The following is a 20616-nucleotide window of genomic DNA, read 5'->3' as shown; positions in this document are numbered from 1 at the left end:
CAGTTAAGGGATAAGGACTGAGGTGTGACTGTCATATGGCAGAGCAGGGTCAGGAAGTTGCAGATGGCACCTCACTTCCCTCTCTGCACAAAGCACAGTGGCCAGCCAGCACCAGCTCTGGCCTCCAGAGGACCCAACAGAACATCCACCCCACCATACAGCTGACACTTCTCAGAGATTCTAGCTCCTGGAGGTTTGGGGATTCCCAAGCTGGGAGCCTTGACTTATTTTAAGGAATCTTGCATCCCATATGTACAGCCAACACTGTGGCAGACCAAACAAACACTGCTTTTCACATGCTGACATCCTTCAAACCCAAACACACCCGCTGCATTGCCAGCTGCAGTCTCCCTCAACCGGGTCTTCAGTTAAGCTCTGTGGAAGGGGAGGGGGGGGGGTCTCACAGTTTCCTATGAAGAGCAGCCAAACTCCTTTCCTGGAAAAGCCTTGGCAGGCAGATGGGAGGCTCACTTGCTCCACTGCAGGGCAGCAAAGGATCAAAGAGAGGGATTGCTTCAGTGGGTGAGGCCAGCCATGGGTGGGATGCTGCAGCTCTGGAACCCTGAGGAATTTGGGGACTGGTAACCAACTTAACCCCCACAGGGAGAGCCCCTTCAGTCAGTGCTCAGCTCAGGTAGTCACTTTGGAGGCTAAGTGGCCAGCACAGGGCCTGGGTGGTGATGAAGGCATGCAGACCAAGGACAAGGCTGACAGTCAGTGCCAAGCCTTTCTTCTCCTTCTATTTCTTAGCGTGTGGCCACCGAGCTCTCATCATGTGACCCAGAAATGGAGGTTTTAATTTTATCTCATTTAAATATCAACGTAGGACTATTGACTAATGGCCTCAGCAGTTGCACTGAAGAAACTGAAGAGTGAAGCTGCCTTAGAGGTGAGTGGCTCTTAAGATACTCTACTCATCCTGGTGGGGACCTGGGGTCCCCTCCTCCCAGCAGAAGCCGCAGCACCTGGCACTGACACACCTTGCTGGGCATTCAATGCTGCTGAGTGGAGCAGCACACAGAACAGACATGCTAAGGTTTGAGTAACTGAAGTGTAATCTCACCAGGATAACATTCAGTTTTGTGAGCAAAACTTGCTGAGTCTGTGTGATACTAAGGCTCCAGCAGCACCCTACTGAAAAGTATCCCACAACTGCAAACTATGGCCACAGATCCCCCTCCTAGCATCCGCGTCTCCCCATGGTGGGAGCTGGCCTGTCTGACAACCTGAGGTGGGGCCAAGGTACAGAATGTGGAAGAAGTTCTAGTCCTAATGGACCCCTGGGCTAGGTCTGAGAGCTTGTGGCACATACCCTCTCTGCATGATGCCCTATGAATGTAGATTCAGAAGACAGGGGCTTGCATGCCTTTAGGAGAACACATAGGGGGGGAAGAGGGGGGTCGCCGTGTGAAGAGGCTCATCTGCCACTGAGCGTCCATGTGGAAGTTGACAAGGAAAAAATTCTGAGATGGCCTAGACTTAGTTGCAAGGCCAGAAGATAGGAGAAAGGTTTGAGTAAACAAAATGACTAGCACCCCCAGCAACCACAAACTGCTCCAAACTCCTATGTTGAAACCCTAAGCACTAAGCCCAGGGTATATCTCAATGGCAGAGCACTTACTGGGCATGCCCATGACTCCAGTACCACAAAAAGTACCCCCCGCCCCGAAAAAAACCACACGGTGGGGAGGAGAATCATAGGGTACATCCCACCCTATTTCACCTTCCTTCACTCAGAAGCAAAGGATTCCTTTATGGACTGTCTTCCAGCCCCAAGGCATTCCACTCTCTGCCTGCCTGTTGTTGTTCCCCTCCCCATCCTAATCCTAGCCACCGTGGGTTCCACTTCACACTCCTAAGCAAGACTCTCAGTTTTGGTCCAGTGGATGGTTTCCACCTGCCTCCTTGACCTGTGGCTGATGTTCTGGGAACTCACACCAGGACCTAGCTCTACAAGTCCTTTTATGGCAGAGATTCTTCTTTCCTCTCAAGAGTTGAGGTGCAGTAAGGGATCCAAGAGGCTCTGCTAAAAGATACTATCTCTGGCCATGTTTGTCGGGCTGTCTCTTGCCTTCTAATCTATCTGGCCTCCCTGGGAGACCAGCAGAAACCGGCAGATCCCCTAACCCACAGACCCCACATCACAGACCACTGCTATTTCAAGGCATAGCACCATACAACTTGTTACATAGCAACAGTTAGCACTTGAGAATTCACCACTGACTTCCTGTGGTGCCTACGCCAGGGTACCTGTTTGTAGAGCTGAGACCCTGAAGCATGGGCTCTGCTTTGGACCAAGAGCAGTCTCCACAACCCCAGGGAACTCACAAGTTTTCAAATAAACCATAGACCCACACGGTCAGAGGGAGGGAACTGGGGAAGATGCTGGGGTTGTTCTCTGAGTCTAGCTCCAGCCGACATACAGATGAATTTCTGATGGGCAGTAGCCTCATGGCCAACTTTTCCTGGAGCCTTCCAAGTAAATGACACAGTGTGTGTCCTAATGGGAATCTTTGTCCATTTCAAAGAAATGAAGAAATAGTCCAAGAGGCTGGAGACCCTGCCTACAGTCATTCTTCCACGGATTTGTCTTCCTCTGGTCTTCCCTGAAATGGTAGATACCGTTCTAGTTCACAGCTGTGTGCATGAGAAGAGGCTAGAAGAGGTGAGGGATAGTGTGTCATCATACCCATATTTCTGACTTACTGAGCTTGCAGGGGACACTGACCACTCTGAAGAAGGCTGGGATCTGCTAGCAAAGGGCCATCTTCCAGGCAGACCAGATGGATAGCAGCTCTGGGTCAGGTAGGGACTAGCTCTCAGATGATCTTGCAGATGAGGGAGAGGTAGAGCTACCGGCTGCAGCCAGAAGGAAGGGACGGAAACAAAGAGTTCGGCTTGATATGAAAATACATACTGAAGTCTCTTTTAAGTCAGTGTTTGGGACACACACCCTCAACCTCAAAGGAAAGGTAAGTTCTGGATTCCAATTCTGATGCTGCTACTTCCCAGAATTCAGAAAAGAATTCTGGCAACACACCTGGTTGTCTCAGTTTCCCCAGCTGCAAAACAAAGTTAAAGCCAGTACTGGCAGTGTGGGCCTAGAGTCCAGCCACTTGAGAACCGAAGAATCACCAAGTCCAAGACTAGACTGGGCTACAGAAAGTGTTTGAGGCCAGTCTGAATAAGTTAGTGAGACCCTGTCTCAAAAAGCAAAAAGAGATAGCTGAGTGTGGTGCTCAGTGGTAGAGCACTAATCTACGATACATGAGGCCCTCTATTTAATCCCCACTGCTGAAAAACCAAAACCAAAACCAAAACCAGACACCAATAAAGAGATGAGATTTGCACCCATGCTTTCAGGATTTGCTGTGAGAAATCAATGAGGCAATTTTTTGCAGCTTGGCCTCAAACCCAAAGTAATTTTCCTCCCTCAACTTCCAAAGCATTTGGTGAGCCATCAACGCCCAGGACTCCAGTGAAGCTGTGGCTGGACTAGTCCTTATACAGATGAGAGCTAGATGCACATCCAACAATCCTTGCTAGCTCTGGCCTGCCCTAGCTATGGACTAGGCTAAGAGAAAAGTATGTCTTGAGCCCAGAAAAAAGGTAGAGGAAAATGGAGACAGGAAGAGAAGAGAAAAGAGCCAGGCCTGGCAGTACAGGGAGGGCAAAAGGAATGACAGGAATGTGAAGTCATATGGCCAGTGGTAGTGCTTACCTACCATGCCTAGGGCCCTGGGTTCTACTTTCAGCACTGTAAAAAATAAAAATAAAAAATAAAAATAAAAAATAAAAATAAAATATGAAAACAAACCCAATTCCAGGTTTTCTACATCCTTTCTAGAGGCCCCTTAACCCTGCCCTGTCCTGCCCCTGCCCTTCACTTCTCCCTAGTGGCCCAGTGGGTGGAGCTCACCCTTATCTCTGCCATGTCTCTGAAATCAGATGAAGCAACAGGATTAAGGCTGAGGCTGAGCTGACCCGCCTCTCCCTGTTCTGGGTCCCACCCCTTAACTCATCCCTTTGGCCTGGAGCTTATCATGCTCTGTTTGTTTTAAGTACTCAGCTTGCCCCACTCCTCCTCAAACACTCTCACAGGACCTCTAACATGATGTTTCTCAACCTTCCTAATGCTGAGACCGTTTCATACAGTTCCTCATGTTGTGGTGACTCCAACCATAAAACTATTTTCATTGCTACTTCATAATTATAATTTTGATACTGTTATGAATCATCATGAAAATATCTGTGTTTTCTGATGATCTTAGGTAACCCCTATAAAAGGATCATTCAACCCTCAAGGGGTCTTGACACATGTTGAGAAACTCTGCTTTACGTGATGACTGAACGAGTCTGATCTCCACTACCTCCCTGGAGTACGGCTCTTCTCTGCCCCCATCACCTTCAGTCTGGGGCTCCAGGGCCAGGCAGGTTACCTCCCTATCATTGTAGCTAGAGTGTGGTCCTCTTCCAGTCTGTGCTGAGGGAACAAGGTGAGCACTATCCAACAGTGGAGTGGCTCCAGATTCTGTACCCAACCAGACATCCCCCAAAAGGATACTGCTGGAAGTTCCCAGTCCCTCTGTCCTTAGAACCCGAATCCCCAGCTGGTCCTTCATCCAGGGGCTTCCTTGATCCTGGACTCAGGTCCCCTGTGACCACCCAAGAAGTCATTCAAAACCACACAGCCACATTTCACTCTGTGGTCCATTTCCTGAGCCCCAGATATTCCAAGAGGAAGGCGTTCCACTACCCTTGCCCCCTCCACCACCACCACCTCTACTCTGGGCCCAATACACAGAGGGCACTTAGGAGATATTCGATAGGTACACTGTTGGCCAGATAACAACTCACTCAGCTGAGCTCATGGAACAGGAAGGTGTTGGTGAGGAAGATGCTAAGGTACCCACCCTGACAGGCAGGCAAATCCATCTGGGCCAGGCATTGGTTAACTTTTCTCACCTATGCCAGGATGGTTATTAAGCCATTTTTTTTCCAGATAAGTTAACCAAGGTCACTCAAGTTGCTCAGAGCAGAAGAGAATCTGGGACCAGCTTTCTAGGACCTACGATATCTCCCATTCTGAAGTACGGAGGGTGTGACCCTTGGAGTCTACCACCCAAAGAGAGAAATCCCAAGTGCTTAAAGGCCCAGGCCCTGGGCCAGAGTCTTTCCATGAGCCTCCTTTTCTGCTCTGGAAAGAACCACAGTTCAGTTTTGCAAATGCTAACCTTAGATCCAGAGTAGTTCAGTGACTTTGTAGATTGCATAGTGAGGCAGTAGACCACAGAGCAGTAGACATCCTACCAACAGCCTTTCCTGTGTGATGACAGGAGAATGAAGCACACTGAGGTTATTGCCTCAGTTTCCCTTTGTGTACTGGGGTGTGGGTGGGGTTACCACTGACAGGACATGAGGTGATTAGGTAGGCAGGCCTCACCCCTTCCACACAGGGGCTGATAGGGGAAGTGAGTGAGTAGCTGTTTCCCCATCTCCTCAGCCCCACCCTGCCACAGCACCTGCTGGGTTGCACCTCTCTGGAAATAGTCTTCCAACCCTAGGAAACTCCCCCTGAAATGCCCCCAGTGTCATAACCCAGTGTTGCTGCAGCTTCTAAGTTGGAAGCCTCAACCAGGCATCTTTTTCCAAGATTGCCACAATGTATAACAGTCCAAATGTCCACACAGCCTGAAGCTACAGATACTGCTGGTTGGATATAAAATATTCTATATCCTCAAGGAGACAGTGAGTGAAGCTGAAACGCTTGAAATTACAGTAGCAGAATAGGATCCCTGAATTAAGACATCAACATTAACCTAGGAATTAAGTCAGCTTGCGGGGGAAGACTGGAAGTCTTTATTTGGGCTTCACAACAGTACCTATGGGGAGAAAAGACCTGAAAACACAGACAGGCGAGGCAGACACTACAAAGGACTTAACCAGGCTTATAAGCCCACCTCTATCCTCAGAGTACTTTTCCTTTCTTAATCAGCTAGCTCTATGTCTAGTTCTAACCACCAGCCCCTTGTACAAATATTCTTCTGCCCTGGAACACAAGAGCCTGCAATCTGGTGACATATAAACTTAGAGCCATAGTTCTGTATTCCTAAGCATCTTTCCCCAATCACCATGGGCTTTTGGATTCTCTGACCTCCATATCTAACTCTAAAGGCACAGCTCTCTCCAGCATGCCTCCTCCTGGAGGCCAATGAGATTTCCAACTTGCCTATGCTGTTTTTCCTTAACCTGTAATAAATTGCCCTGAGCTTCCTTTTGAGTCTTAACTTTAAATTCTTTCACTGTAAGATTAAGAGCCCCAAAAGTTACCCCAGTTGCTCCAAGTAACATGAGGACCTATCCTCTCTGGCATAGAACCCTGCCACTTCCCAGCCCAGGGTCTGTCCAGCTAATCTATCCTCTGGCAAGTACCCCCAGGCATCCTGGGACACACTGTGAATTGGGGTCAGTTCAGATAACTCACTGGGATCAGACTGGATCCAGATAAATTGTCATGGAAGAAAGGGGAGCTAGCTAGGCTTTGAGGATCAAAGCTAATTGGGACCTGCGGCCACTTGCTAACTGTAAACTTTCAGTCTCCCCCAAGCCTAGGTTTTCTTACTTATAAAATGGGGACATCAGACTGCACTTTGGAGTAATGGTAAGGAAATGACTATGTGTGCTGTCACCAGGCCTTCTAGGTCTGTAATTGATCCCATAAGATCCCATAAGATTGTCAGTTTTCAAGAACTTGCCTATTTGTCCAGTCTCTAGCCCATGGTACCTGAATACTCTGGTTTTATATTTGGACTAAGGGTCTAATAGGAGTCAGCTTATTCCAAGGCTGTGCAGAAAACCCAGGGCACACATCACAAGGGCCAGACCAAGCACAGGCTGTCATATGAGAAAAAGCCCCAGTCAGGGTGATGAGCTGCAAGCAGTGAAAGGGGGAGGAGACCCCAGCAACTGCACACACAGGTGGAACCCTGAATTCATCTGTACAGGGGCCTCTCAGGAACAGAAGGAGATAAACAGCCAGTGTGGGCTGACTTGTTCTCGAGTCACAATGGAAAGGACACTGGGTACTTGCTTGTTGCATGCTGGACCTCTAGGCCTCACCAGACTTTCATTCTGGCCTTAACCTAGGTCCTCAATGCCCCAGACCCATTTGGCTCCAGAGGGACGTTGTTTTCCATACACCATGGTGGAAGATGACTTGGCTACTCTGTCCAGGAGCCTATCCTGGTTTCCATCAGACCTGACTTCAACACCACTCCTCCTGGAACCTTCCAGAACTTCTTCCCCAGCACCCTAAAGTGTCTTAAACATATAATATACCTTGGCGTCCCAGGAAGAGCTGCAGCTTTAGGGCAAAGGGCACTGATTTCTTTTTACTCTCAGGCTCCTTTGTCTCACTGTGAAGAACATCCGGGAGCTGACATACTGGAAACTCTGCTTTCACTTCACAGTTTGCTAAGCATTAGGCTTGACCACTACACAGGCTAAGCTGGTGCCTAACCTCAGGACACTGGGCCTGAACCAGCTTCCCACAGGGCTGAAGTCCAGGGTTGCAAAATGGTAACATTTAAAGACTCTAGTTCAAATTGAAACCCTGTTTCTTTTTGGGAACTAATAATCCAGGTGTTTACTGCCCTGTTGTCATGGCATTGCCCCTGATATACCCCTGGTTGTTATATAATCCTCACTCTGGGTTTGACCTCATTTCCCAGATGAGGAAACTGAGGATCCCAGAGGTATGGGGAACTGCCCAGGCTTGCTCACCCACTGTGAGATGGGTCTCCGCCATGGAACACACCCATGTTATTCCCACCAGCTCCTCTTATTCCTGATGGAAGAAGACACTAGGAGTAAATTAATACACCGGATTTAAACACCCTGGTACTCAAAAGCAAGTATCTGTCCTTTGTCACTTCAGTCAGGCAGGGCCTTTCACTTCACCCTTCACCAGGCTTGGCTATCTCCAGGTCCTGATTTCAGACCAACTGTGGCTGCCTTCACTGTGGCTGTTGACAGAGGTTCTGCAGTTGGCCTGCTGGGAAGATATTTCAACACACTCCTGAACACACGCCTGTTCTGAGCATGATGACTTCCCTATATGTCACCTTCATGGGTAACATCCCAGCAGCCACTTGATAGCAGTCAAGGCCACAGAACCTAACCAAAAAATGAGTTCCAACCAAATCCAGCCCTGGATCCAGATACTGCCACCCTATTCTCTACAAAGGGCGGAGGAACCTTCAGTCATAGGTATATGTAAGGTGCAAGGAGGCAATTTACAGAGTGCTAGATAGGACCTTGCATACAGCAGGTACTCACTAAATGCTTATACTCTCCTTATAGCCACATCTGGAGGCCTCTTCTTTCACAAGGATGGGGACAGAATCCACAGCTTTGTACCTGCCAGCTGAGTGCTCTACCACTACATAGCACCTGGGCCCAGGGCTATCTTTCACTCCCATGTGGGTTCAGTAGGCCCAAACCTGCTATGGTGACAATGAAGCAGGGCTCCTGACCTAGCCCAGGCTGCGCAACCCATCCTGAGATCTGACTGGATTTTAAGGAACCTGCTTCCTTGGTTTTTAATGCCCAGGGCAAGCCACTCAATTGCATCAAAATGTAACACAATTGCTATGCCCACCCCAGCCAGGGAACTCCTGGGGAGCCCCTGTGGAGAACTCTGATGTTCTTCCTCTGGCCTGCTAGTTCACCCCTTCATCAGCCCTGACTGCCCCATGTGGCAATTTCCTCTTCCTCCTCTCCCACCTCCCCTCAGGGCAGAACAAACAACCTTATGGAGAAAAATGTATTGCTCACTGTAGCTGGCTGTGTCACGGGGTGATGACACTGAATGGAAGGAGATGGCTAAGGTTTTCTGAACATTTGCCACGTGTCAGGGACGCCTACATGGAGATAGCCTGCCTCGGGGTGAACACAGTAGGCAAACATGGAAAACACCAAATCTACCAGCTGAGCCAGTCACTGGATCCTGTGGCTCCTGAAGCAATCACCCCTTCACCTTTTAGTTTCTTGAACCACTGAAGCCTCTCTCTGTTTAAGCCTGTTTGGTTTGGGCATTTTTCTCACTTGGAAGTAAAAAGGCCCTCATGGCAAGAGGCGTGGTTTGTAACAAGGTCATATAACCAATAAAATAGCAGAGCTGACACCCTGAGTCTAGGCTGTTAACCTGCAGCCTGACCACAGCCCAGCACCCTACTTTGTGTGCCAGCTGGCAGCCACCTCAGTGCCCCACTTGCTGGACTCAGCCTGGACTCACCTTCTGCTTGGCCAGTCCTGCTACCTCTGTCCTGGAACTTCCAGAGTCATACTGGCTGGAATTTGTGGCACAGGTTCGTTTGTAGCAGCCTAGTCCAGGAGGAACCATGAAACAGAGACCAAACAAGAGGACTCCCACCACACATACACTGACTGGTCTCAGCAGCCTCATGACCAGCAGGTGCTTTCTCAAAAGCAATGTGATACCATCAACATAAAACCGATCCTACCATCCCGCCATCCTTCATCCTGTGCTACCAGCCTTCTCAGATCCACCATGCTGCTGTGTTAGTTTAGTTCTGTTTGAGGGCCCTATGCCAGATGAGCAAATTTTGATAGTTCTATAGACAAGACAGTGCCTTAGCATTCAGGAAGTACCCAATAAATGCTAGAAGTGAGATTTAATAAATTTAAATGAATAATGTGCAAGACACTTTGCTTAGAGTCACAGTCACCAAGTTTTGAAAGGCTCCTGGTCCCACTTGCCTAGCTGACAGATGACAGAAGAGTGAGGCAAATGTGAGGTCCTTGTGGGTATTTGGTTGTCCTAGCTCATAGTCAAAGCTTTTCTGACTTGTGCAGGGAAGGTATTTTAGGTTGGACTGATATGGGTCTTAGGTACAGGAGCCTGCATCCAGCTTGGGCCCTGCAGTCCCACAAAGGCTATATGAAAGAGCCCAACTCTCCAGGATCCCTGGGTTCATCAGGAGACTCTGGCTAACTAAGCTCCAAAAGCAGCAAGGATATCCTTACTTTCTCATCCCAGCTTCCTCCATCAGCCTGGGGCTTCAGATGGGAGCCAGCCCTGGTCATATGGAAAAACAGACTCAACAACAGGGAAGTGATGGCACATTCTCTCCTTCCCTGACACTCATACAGAAGCCTGGATAGAAGAAAAGGCCTAGAATCTTTCCAGATTTGCACTCCAGCTCCTGAACATCCACTAGCCAAATGACACCAGACAGATGTCCCCGTATCTCTGAGGCTGGCTTTACACAGAACATTGAAAGCCTCCCTCTCTGGGGCGTTATGAAGCTGGATGGGATCTGGAAAGGGAACTTCCCTATGGATGTAGGGATGAGTCCAGCCCCACCCCCTCACCAAAAAGTATTTTCCAGAGCACAGCACTGCTCAGGGACTTTTCCTTCAAGACTCTCTCAGCCCCAGGGTCTGAGAGCCTCGGGTTCTATCCTGGACTGACTCAGAAAGAAATAAAGAAGTGAAACGAGCTGAACTGTCATTGGTCAGGTGGCTCCTGATGGGGGTGGGGGTGGGGATGAGGGTAGAGTATGTGGTACCTGGAGGAAATACTCAGGGGTGTGGGTTGGTACTGTCCAAGGCAGGATCTTCACAGCACCAATTTCCCTAATAGGCAGGAACCCTAGACTGGGTCTGGCAAGGACTCCTGCCCCCAAGTTTTCAAACTTTATGCTCTGAGAAGTCAAGGGAGGGTAGCAGTAGGGACATAAAGTGTGTCAGGCCACAAACCAGGAACCCTGAGCCCCTAAGGGACTCAGTTTACTTGGCTGTGGAGTAGGTGTGGCCAAGGTCCCTTTCTCAGTAGCTGTGAAGTACCTGTACATGCCTGTAGTTGGGCAGGCCAACAGGCCTTGTACAGCTCCAGGCCCATGCTAGCCTATGTCCCTGAAGAATTTTCCCTGTCGTTAATGTTGCCCTCAGGCAGTTGTGAGGAAGGACCTGGGTTCCAGGGCCTGGCTCAGACTATGTCTCTTAGGCAGAGAAAAGCACTTACTCAGAACATCTTCTAGAAACAGGGCAAACCTTCATAAGAGATCCCAATTGCTGACTCCATAGACTGCTGAGAGTCACCAGCCCCTCACAGGCTCTAGGATAAAACAAGTGGTACTCACGGTGTCACAGGGATAGACTGAAGATCTCCCTGGAGCCAGTGCCTGACCTGCCTCCTTGGGCCCTGGGGACGAAGGACCTCAGGCCCTCCCTACCAGGGGACCGCCCCACCACAGTCTTGACGTCTAACTTCCTCCCCGATCAGCCAGCATCCAGGAAGCTCCGCCCCGGGTAAGGGGGCCAGCATCCTGAGGCCTGCACCCATCCTGTACAAGATACTGCCCAGAGGGTTCCTTCAAGGCCTGGCCAGTTCAAACAGCCACACTGGACAGACAATAAATAATGCAGCTGCTCTCTGGACAGCCTCCTGTGACCTATCTCGTTTCGAGCCACTCGAGTTTCGGCCAGCCTGCTTTGTTCAGAATGCCAAGCCCCGGCTGGGTTTCTGGCCACGTGGGTACTATGGTCCCACTGAGGGCCAGTCTGAGCCTGCCTAACAAAGGCTAAGTAAGGTGGCTATCCTGAAGAGAATGCCCTACTTACTTTGAAACCAGTTTGGGACTAATTGGGATTCAGGAGTGTCATTTTGTCAGAGTAGGGTGACCATCTTCATCATCTGGGATCAGGAGGGTTTTCTGAGGCCTCCATAAATTAGAGACCCTGCCCCACACAAGGCCATACTGGAGAGCCCTCTCTATTGTCCTAGATGGCTGTGCCCATCTCCTTAAGGCTACATCCAAGCCCTGTATCCAGGGAGTTTTCACCTTACACCCCAACCCCCATATTGGTGCTCTTGGGGGCGGGGAGGCACGGTGCAAATGTCCCAGTCTGAATTCTCACTGTTGCTATCTGTAGCCTGTACTGTCTCCCTTGAGGACAGTGTCTCCTATCTAGACAATGGCCATCATTATTACCATGTCTCTCCCGCCCTGCAGTGGGCTCACTTCTTCATGAAAGTGGTGTGTCTGTCTAGAAAACTCATGTACAGTCTCTCTACCTCAAAACTATGCATGTCCTCCTCAGGGGCTGGCCCCACTCACTTCCTTCCTCACTCCTGCTTGACTGCTTGGCTTCCAAGTACATCTGTAAACACACAGGTGGCTCCTGCCTCCAGGTCATTGTACTCAGTGTGCCCTCTGCCCAGAGGGTCTTCTCCAGCTCACTCTCTTGGTCAACCTCCATTCAAGGCTACCTGCTGCTCAGGCCACTTTCTATTTTCTCCCTTTCATGTTGTAGAAGCCATTTCATTCAGGGGTACCTCATGCACTTCACCCAGTTAAAGTGAGTTCGTAGATGCAGTATCTCCAAGCCTGTCACCACATCCTTGTTCAGATGACTTGGCTTCCAAAACAAGCCTGTACCTGTTTCTCCGTGCATCTCCATGACTAGGGCAGCCCCCACTCTGTTTTCTGTCTCTGTAGAGATGTCTGTTCTAGAAACTTCTATGAATGGAGTCAGCACATAGCTTTCGTGATGGCTTTCTTTCACTTGTCACATCTTCCAGGGTCAGCCAGGCTGTATCGAGGGTTGAGATTTTACTCCCTTTATGGCTAATGGCATTTCACAGTGTGTGCTGGACACATCTTGGGTCCATTTATCCTGAAAGAAATCCTAAAGAGGATTTTCTGGCTGGCTCCCTTGTCACTGTCACCCCTCCACTTTTGCTTTCTTGGTTGTGACCCCCATCTGATGACATCATCACCTGTGTTTTCTTGCCTCTTCTATTTCTCTGCTCCTTGGGGCCTGGATATTCCACCTTGCTCACTGCTGCTGCAGTTAAGCCCCTGACATATACTGAGCTGGCACATGGTAAATACTCAGCAAATGCTCTGCATCCTGATAGAAAGAAGGCGTGTCCCCATGTGCAGGGGCTACTACTGGCCTCTCCCACCTGTGAGCGCTTAGAATAAGTGCTGCCTATATGGCTCATCAAGAAGGGTCTTAGGCAAAGGGAAAAGGTGGGCCTCAGGCCCCAGTGGCTCCTCTGCAGAGTGAACAGTGGCCTTCTTAGAGCAATGTTGCCTGCTGCCTCGAAGAATCTCTCCTGAGGTTCTGGTCTGACACCTTGGTGGCCCAGAGGGGATTGTACCTGTGTACTGAGATTCAGCAGGGCCTTGCTTGGAGCATATCCCTACCATCCAGGGAGTTCCAGCATGGGCTATGCAGTAAATATATGTCTCAAAACTAAAGATACACGAGAGGGGTAGATAGTGGTGCACTGCAGCAAGGGTACCTGCAGGGATAAACCCAAGTGGGAATAAAGAATACCATGGGTTCAGTACTGAGGGAGGAAAGGAGGAAATGGCTCCACTCTGCCTCCAGTCTCCTCTCGTGCCCCACACTCAGCTCCAAATCCTACTCAAGGGCACAGGACTGCCTAAGCTATGTCCAGGAAGGGAGGAGTCAGGTGAATTCTGGCCACTGTGACCCCATCAGGATGCTGCAGTAGGTAGGTTGGGGGCCCAGAGTACAGAGCCAACCACCCAGCAAGGAGAAGGAGCACAAGAGCAAGGCAGGAGGAAGCTGCAAGTGGGAAAGAGGTTCCCCTTGTGAGGCAGGCACAACACAGGATGGGAAGATAACAGGCTCAGGTCCTCCTGTGCGGGGGCACCAGATGGCTGAGTGTCCCAGCAAGCTCCTGGGACACTTTCAGGGCCTAGATGCCATCTGCTCCCAGCCCTCCTGCCCAGAGACAGCTGCAGCAGGAGGGGAGAAGAGCCTACAAGGCCTGGACAGGTCTACCCCTCTGATGCATCCTAGTCAGCACTGTGTGTCCAGGGGCAGCCTGGCCAGTGAAATGCCACTGCCTCTTGAGCTTTCAAGGACAAATCCATTCTTGCGCAACTATACCAATATGTGACAGTCATTCTTGAGCCTGATAGAGACAGGCTGAGAATTCAGTCTGATTGGAGAGAGGGTGAGGAGAAGATCTTTGGGGAATAAGCTGACAGTTCTACTTGGCTTTCTGTTGTTGTGATAAAACATTCTGAACAAAAGCAACTGGGAGAGGGGGGTGTGGTTATTTCAGTTACAGTCCATCAATAAGGTAAGTCCAGGCAGGAACTGAAGCAGGAGCCTGGAGGCAAGAACTAAAGCAGAGGCCGTGGAGGAACACTGCTTACTAGTCTGTTCTCACCAGTTTGCTCAGCTACTTTCCTTACACAGCTCAGGCCCACCTTCCTGTGGCATCTACCACAGTGGGCTGGGCCCTCCTTATATCAATGAGCAATAAAGAAAATGCCCCACGGACATAGGCACAGGCCAACTTGATCTGGGTAGTTCTTCAACTGAGGTTTCCTCTTCCCAGGTGACTCTAGTATTATATCAAGTTGACAACTAGAGCTAACTATAACACTGAAGTTATGGACTGGTGGGAGGCATACCAAGGATATGGCCTATGGGGGGGCAGGCTGGGGATAAACCCTATGAGGTATAGGGTAAGGGCGACCCACAGAGAAAGGGAGCAGGGATGAGCACTTGCTGAAGGCCACTTAGAGTACTAGTCACCAGAGGAAGCCAACTAGGGGACAGAGTTGTCAAAACAAAAGCAAAAACAATAGCTGACAAGTGACAGCTACGGGTACCTCTTCACCTGGGCCCTGCTTGCAGGGATCCTGCCACTGCTTTCAAATGTCTCCAACGTGATTTTCACAAGGCTAAGCCAAGTTTCTAACTCAAGTGGGCCCCTCCTGAGTCTGTGTTCCCTTATTTCTCTCTGACAACTGCCCCAGCCCTCACTGAGACTTGAGCAAAGTGGGGGAGAGGAAGCGAGTCACACCTATATGCTCCACTGGCACCATCCACCAGAGCCCACTGCTAATCTTGCCCTGGAGCTTGGCTTGGTTTGCCTCTCTCCCCGAGTCTGGAAACAGCCTAGCAAAGTCCAGCAACAACCAAAGACAGATCTTCTAAGTGCCCAGGCACTAAACCCAGATGGTCCTGTACCCTGCTGTCCTGCCTAGGAGCCAACAGGAGCCAGTGTGGCCCTCACAGAGAACTTGTCTTGGAGCTTTGGATCCCCTTGGCAGCTAGCCAGGGCCGGCAGCAGCAATAGCTCTATGTACACCTCATGCTTTTCCAGATGTGAGTGGGATCCAGCCAGGGGTGACAGGCTCAGGCGGAGGGGAATCTGAAGACGCAAGTGGAAAAGTATGTGCTGTCCATCACAACCCTCCAATTTGTCCCCCAGCAGCTGCCAGCTCTGCCGCACCACAGACCTGCGGATTTGGGTCTCCCCTGGCAGCCTGGGGTTGGGATTGCCCCAAAGCCTGCTTGGGCTGGCTCACTTCAATGTGGCTCTGAGGAGTGGCCTCAACTTTCTGGGGATGGGAGGCAGGGATCTGGAAAGAATACACTAATCCTGAACAAGTCCACCCCCACTCATCCTGGCCCATCCTCCTCAGCTAAGCACAGGATGCATGGTACCTATGGGGGACTGAGCCTAGGACGAGGCAAACCCAGTGCAGATCACTGTGCTCATACCCAGCCCAAGCTGCTGTTGCATCACCAATGGGGAGGTGACATCAGTGCCAACTACCAGTGGCCACAAGCATTCCCTACCTTCCCACAGGGAGTTCTACAATGTTCCCATCCTGTGGATGAAGAGACTGAGGTACCAGAAAGTGCAAGACCCAAAGTCCTCCTCATGCTGGCCCACTACAGTGAGCCAACCCCTAGAAACTCCAGGAGAGAATGAGGCAGGAAAACCTATTGCAGTTGGTGTGACCAGAACATGGGGCACTTGATGGGTCCTTGCCTGGCCTGGCCTCTGAGCTACCCACCCAAGGAGGTCCATTATGGACCAAAGCAGGGGAACGTGGCCAGTGACTCACTCCAGGGCTGGACTCTGCCTCTCCGTTCCCACAACCAGTTGGCATCCTTGTCCAAGCAAAATGCCTCTCAGTGTTGGCCTGGAAACTATAAATCTGTCTGGGACCAAGGCCCACCATTCAGGACTCTAGACAGTCTTGCCTTGTAGTGGAGCAACTGTGGCTACTGTACATGCGCTTCTTGTTAAAGTGGGAGGGAACCGTGCAGCTGCATTTCCCCTTTCCCCTGGGCTTCTAGGGAGCTCAGCAGGCTTCATCTCAGCAGAAGACCCCTGGGGGGACTTGAATACCTATTTTATTCAACGTAACTGTCACCATCATCAACATGGCATCTTCTTCTGAATTATGCTCTTTTTCACTACTAGTATTTCCTATGTGGTAGCACAAGTATTTTGTGGAGGAAAGAAGGTGGGGGTGGGGAGGTGGAAAAAAGGGAAAAGAGGAAATAGAAGAAGGAAGGGAGAAGGAACAAGCAGAGAAAAAAAAAAGAAAGAAAGCGGGAGAAGGATAAAGAGGAGGATTGTGTGCAGTGGATATACCAGACAGTGAACCTGGAAAGAGAAAGGACCCTTTCCTCCTTTTTCTTTATAAAACATTCTCTTGAAGTAAAATGCACACTAGTATTCAAAACTCTAAGGCACATCTCCCCTGGTGGCACTTTTTAGGTCCCCCTGCATGCAAAAGTATGGTCCCATCCTCAGAGGAGAAGGCCCAGTCTTGCCTAAGATCCTGTGACTTCCAGTCTTCTGCTCTAGGCAGGTCTTATCAGATGTGATAGAAAGTGGAGTCAAGCCCAGGTGTCCCTCTCCCTGCCCAGGAGAACCCCGTCCCTAGGTGGTTTCTCTCCAGAGGTTCTTAAAGCTCTGTTCTACCTTTCTCCCCACTTTCTAAGCAGGGGCACCTTCCAGGCACCTCCCTCTGAGGTGATGAATGTAACTGTGGCTGCAGGTAATTACACTCAACACTGGCTGGTGGCTGCTAGCACCTTTAATGCTTATACCAATCCTGAAAGCCTCTTCGGACCAGGACGATTCACCCGGCTCAGGGAGGGGTGGGGGTGGGGTGGGGGGTGGGTTGCCAAGTCAGTGTGCACACAGGTGTAAGAATGCTTAAGCCTGCCCTCAGCAGGCAGCCTGAGACCCAATTCTGGACTTTGCTCCCTGCCATGGAAGGCAGAGAAACTGTCACTCACTGGACATTGAAGGAGGGAGTACCAGCCCTGTTCACCCAGGCATTACAGGCTCAGAGTGAGCATCCCAGTTGCACTTCAAAGACAGTGGCTGTTACATAACAAGTACCTCCTGTTCACTGTACCTCCAGTGGCCTTCCTCAGAGGGCAGTGGCCAGCACATGCCCTGGATTGTTAGACCACTCTTTCCTGCTTCCCTCCCTGCCACTGGCTCCATACTTCTCTGGAGGGTGCCAGGTTCAGCCTTTCTGTCTTCCATCTCTGTTCCCTCCCGAACCTCCAGACCATGCAGGTCCTTCACCTGGACCACTTAGGACAAAGCTGCCTCCACACCCTGTCCCTGGTACCTGAGGGTTCTCACGGAGATGCAGTACTTCCACATGAGGCCCCATACAGCACCACCATCACCCTTCATGCCTGGATCAGTGAGGTGCAGTGGCTGAGGGGGGCCTTGCCACGGCCCTGGACCCTGGGCCTCCTCCCAGCCAGGGGATGGCTCTTGTCTTGAGCTCTCAGGTCACTTCCTTCTTCATGAGGACGAAAAAAAAAAAAAAAAAACAACAACAGGTCCAAAGACAAGGAGAGGGGAGACCTTGACTCTCCCAGGCCACAGCAGGTTCCTGGCGGAGCTACGCCGGGCTGGCCTCTGTTGCTTCTGGAGGACCGACTGTTGCTCCAGACCCTGGCGGCCGAGCGTCCCTCACACTCCAGACCCCGTGGCTTCAGCACAACCTTGAGCCTGCCGCCTGCCAAGAGACAGGGGGTGGCAGAGGGCCAGGGGAGCAGTGAGTCACTGGGGCGGGACAGAGGGGGGCGTCCACTGCGAGGGGAAAAGTGGGAGCCCAGGGGCCGCCCTGTGCATCCAGAGGCCAGGGTGGGACTGGAGAGGCAGTACTGAAGGAGGGAGGCTGTGGAGGCAAGGGCGGGCCCACATCCTCCACCAGTCCCCAGAGGCCTAAACCCAACACCGCCCCGTGGCTACAGCCCTGCCCACAGGACTGAGAAGGGTCTGCTCTGCTGCTGGCTCCAGAAGAAGCCTAGATAGAAAGGAAACGAACGCCAAACTGGGACTGTGCCTTAGGATAGCAGTCTGCTCCCAAGGACTCCACTGGACCCTGAGAGTTTCCCAGCTCCAGCCAGGCTATGCTGTGTTACACGTCACTAGCTGTGTTCTCTCCTCTCTGGCCTGTGTTCTTCTAACATACAAGAGCTCTAGGAGCCTGGTGAACTCCCAAAGGGTATGAGCAAAGCCATCTCCTTTTCTTCATAAAGTGGATTTCAATAGCTTTGCTAACCATGTACAGAAACCAAGGCACAGGCCTGTTAAGGGGACTGATCCTGAGTGCCTGGCACTAGATTCTGAATGCCAACTGACCTTCTACAGAGCCACGGATGCGGCTAGACCCCTCTGGGGAGTGAACCATGGTAGGGCTGTGCCCCTGGGGTCTTTTCATACTGGAGCCCAGCTGGAGCCCCACCCACCTGACAGCTGCTCAGGGCCTGGCCTAGGGCTGGCAGCTGGGGCTTCCCAGTCAGGGTCCCCTGGGGACAGTGACTCACAGGCTACAGCCCACTGGAGGGCTTTTTTCCACCCACAGCCCCCAGGAAGACCCTAAAGGGCAGGAGGCCCAGGGCCTGTAAATAACTGTTCTGTCCAGTGGGTACCAGAGCACCAAGTCACTGGAGGCTCAGGGGCAGACAGTGCTCTGCCTCTCTCCCTGTCCCTTGGCTCTCACTTTGTCCTACACATATCACAATCCTGCCTTGATTCCAGCCTGATTCCCATAGCAGAGCTCCAGCGGATGCAGACTGTCCATTCCCCAAACTGAGACCAAACGTTTGATCTGAAAACAAGATGGCTCTCAACAAAGGCCTCCCTGGAGGTTCTGAAAGCCAAAACAAAACAAAACAAAACAAAAACCCTCTTCTTTCCACCACAGGAAGCTTCACAAACCATTCTTACAGCCCCTGTGTGACAACAGGGCTCCCAAAAAGCTCTGGCCAGCCTCTGCTGAGCACCAGTAAAGGGAAACTCACTGCCCTTTAAGACTGCCCACCCTATAATGAGGTTCTTCTCAGCCACACTCTCAACAGCACACAAAGCTTGTTGGGAATGCTCTACTACAGCTGAGTTTTCTCAGGGCCTTGTGGGATAGGGACTTTTGTTTTTGCTTTCTCTGTCTTCCACCTGGGCACCTGTCTCTGTAGTGCACCACCTGTGAGCTCTTGGGTTAATATAACCAACATATCTCCTCCCTCACCTCCCACCCCTCCCCTTTCTCCTCCCCCCTCCATTTATCACCAATCAATGTGCTCTTCATCTGTTGATTTTCCCTTCTATCCATTTCTTCATGTACTTCTCCCCTCTCTTCTTTCTTTCTTTCTTTCTTTCTTTCTTTCTTTCTTTCTTTCTTTCTTTCTTTCTTCCTTTCTTTCTTCTCCTTTCTTCTTTCTTTCTTTCCCTTCTTTCTACCATCCATTCATCTATCCATCATCCTCTCATCCTCCATCTACTCATCCATCATCCCTCTCCATGCAGTATCCATCTACTCACCCATCATTCTCCCAACCTCCATCCACCAATCATCCTCTTATTCACCCATTATCCACCTATCAATCACCCACTCACCTATCCATCAGATCATCCTCTATGCATCCATCTACCTACTCTCTATCTGTCCATCAATGTATCCATCCTCCATCAATCCACCCACCTATCCTCCATCCATCACCCTCCCATCCATATACCCATCCTCCACTTACCTAGCATCCATTCATCTATCACCCTCTCACCCACCCCTTGATCTAGTACCTCCCTCTCTCCTTTGTCCCAGGCCAGCCTCTGGTCCTCACACTGACCAGGAACAAAGGATGTCAAGTGCCACAGCAGCTTTCTCTTCCTTGCTGAGCCTCCTCCCAGCCTCCCTATCAGTACTCTGTGTCTCATACGGTCCCCAGGTTGGTATCCACAGCTAGGAAGAGTTGTGTCTCCGACAAATTTGAGGCCCTGTGATGCCCGGATTACATGCCAGGCTTGACTTCCCTGTGTCTACTAGCTTCTTAGCTCAGGCACAGATGCTCTGGTCCTGGGTTTACTTAACACCATGGATACTAGTCACTAGCTGGGGGTACAGCTCTTAGTTACCTGTACCTTATATACCTGCTCTGCAGCAGATGCCAGCCAGAGCAGCTATCTGCAGGACAGTGCAGGAAGCAATTTGTGCCCAGGAGCTAGTCAGACAGAGGATATTGTCAGGTACCAGAGGCTAGAACCCTGTGGAGGGCTGACATCAATACCCTTAGAGGGTTGGGTCCCACTGCATTCTTTTTTTATATTTTGTTCTCCTCTTACCATGAGTTCCATATCTGCACACTTCATAGCCAGTAATCTAGGCCTAGAATGGGCATGGCTTCCCAAGGCCACTACCTCCCCAGTTTCTCTGAAGGCTGCTTGTGTGTGTGGGGGGGGGACGGGACTTGTGGGATGCAGGACAC

The 20616-nt window shown here is 50.7% G+C and overlaps 1 protein-coding gene across 10 annotated transcripts in view; it reads right to left on the bottom strand.

The window, feature by feature from the left end:
- The window catches only part of Iqsec1 (IQ motif and Sec7 domain ArfGEF 1), a 322487-nt gene that overhangs the window by 86902 nt on the left and 214969 nt on the right, over positions 1-20616 (bottom strand). Inside the window, exon 1 of one of the 10 annotated variants that reach the window (XM_029478926.2) lies at positions 17469-17656. The exons of 7 other annotated variants lie outside the window; for them this stretch is intronic. In XM_029478926.2, coding sequence (XP_029334786.2) covers positions 17469-17536 — 68 coding nt within the window. In that variant the 5' untranslated portion in view covers positions 17537-17656. Of the gene's footprint in view, positions 1-11165; positions 11225-17468; positions 17657-20616 lie in introns of those variants that run through there. 2 more of the 10 variants (XM_085840303.1, XM_029478932.2) reach the window with 2 other exon arrangements.

This window comes from Mus caroli, unplaced genomic scaffold (assembly GCF_978045245.1).
Source record: "Mus caroli unplaced genomic scaffold, Mus_caroli_1 scaffold_7, whole genome shotgun sequence".
NCBI lineage: Eukaryota > Metazoa > Chordata > Mammalia > Rodentia > Muridae > Mus > Mus caroli.
The sequence above is the reverse complement of the archived record's forward strand: the minus strand, read 5'-3'. Positions and strand labels throughout refer to the sequence as shown.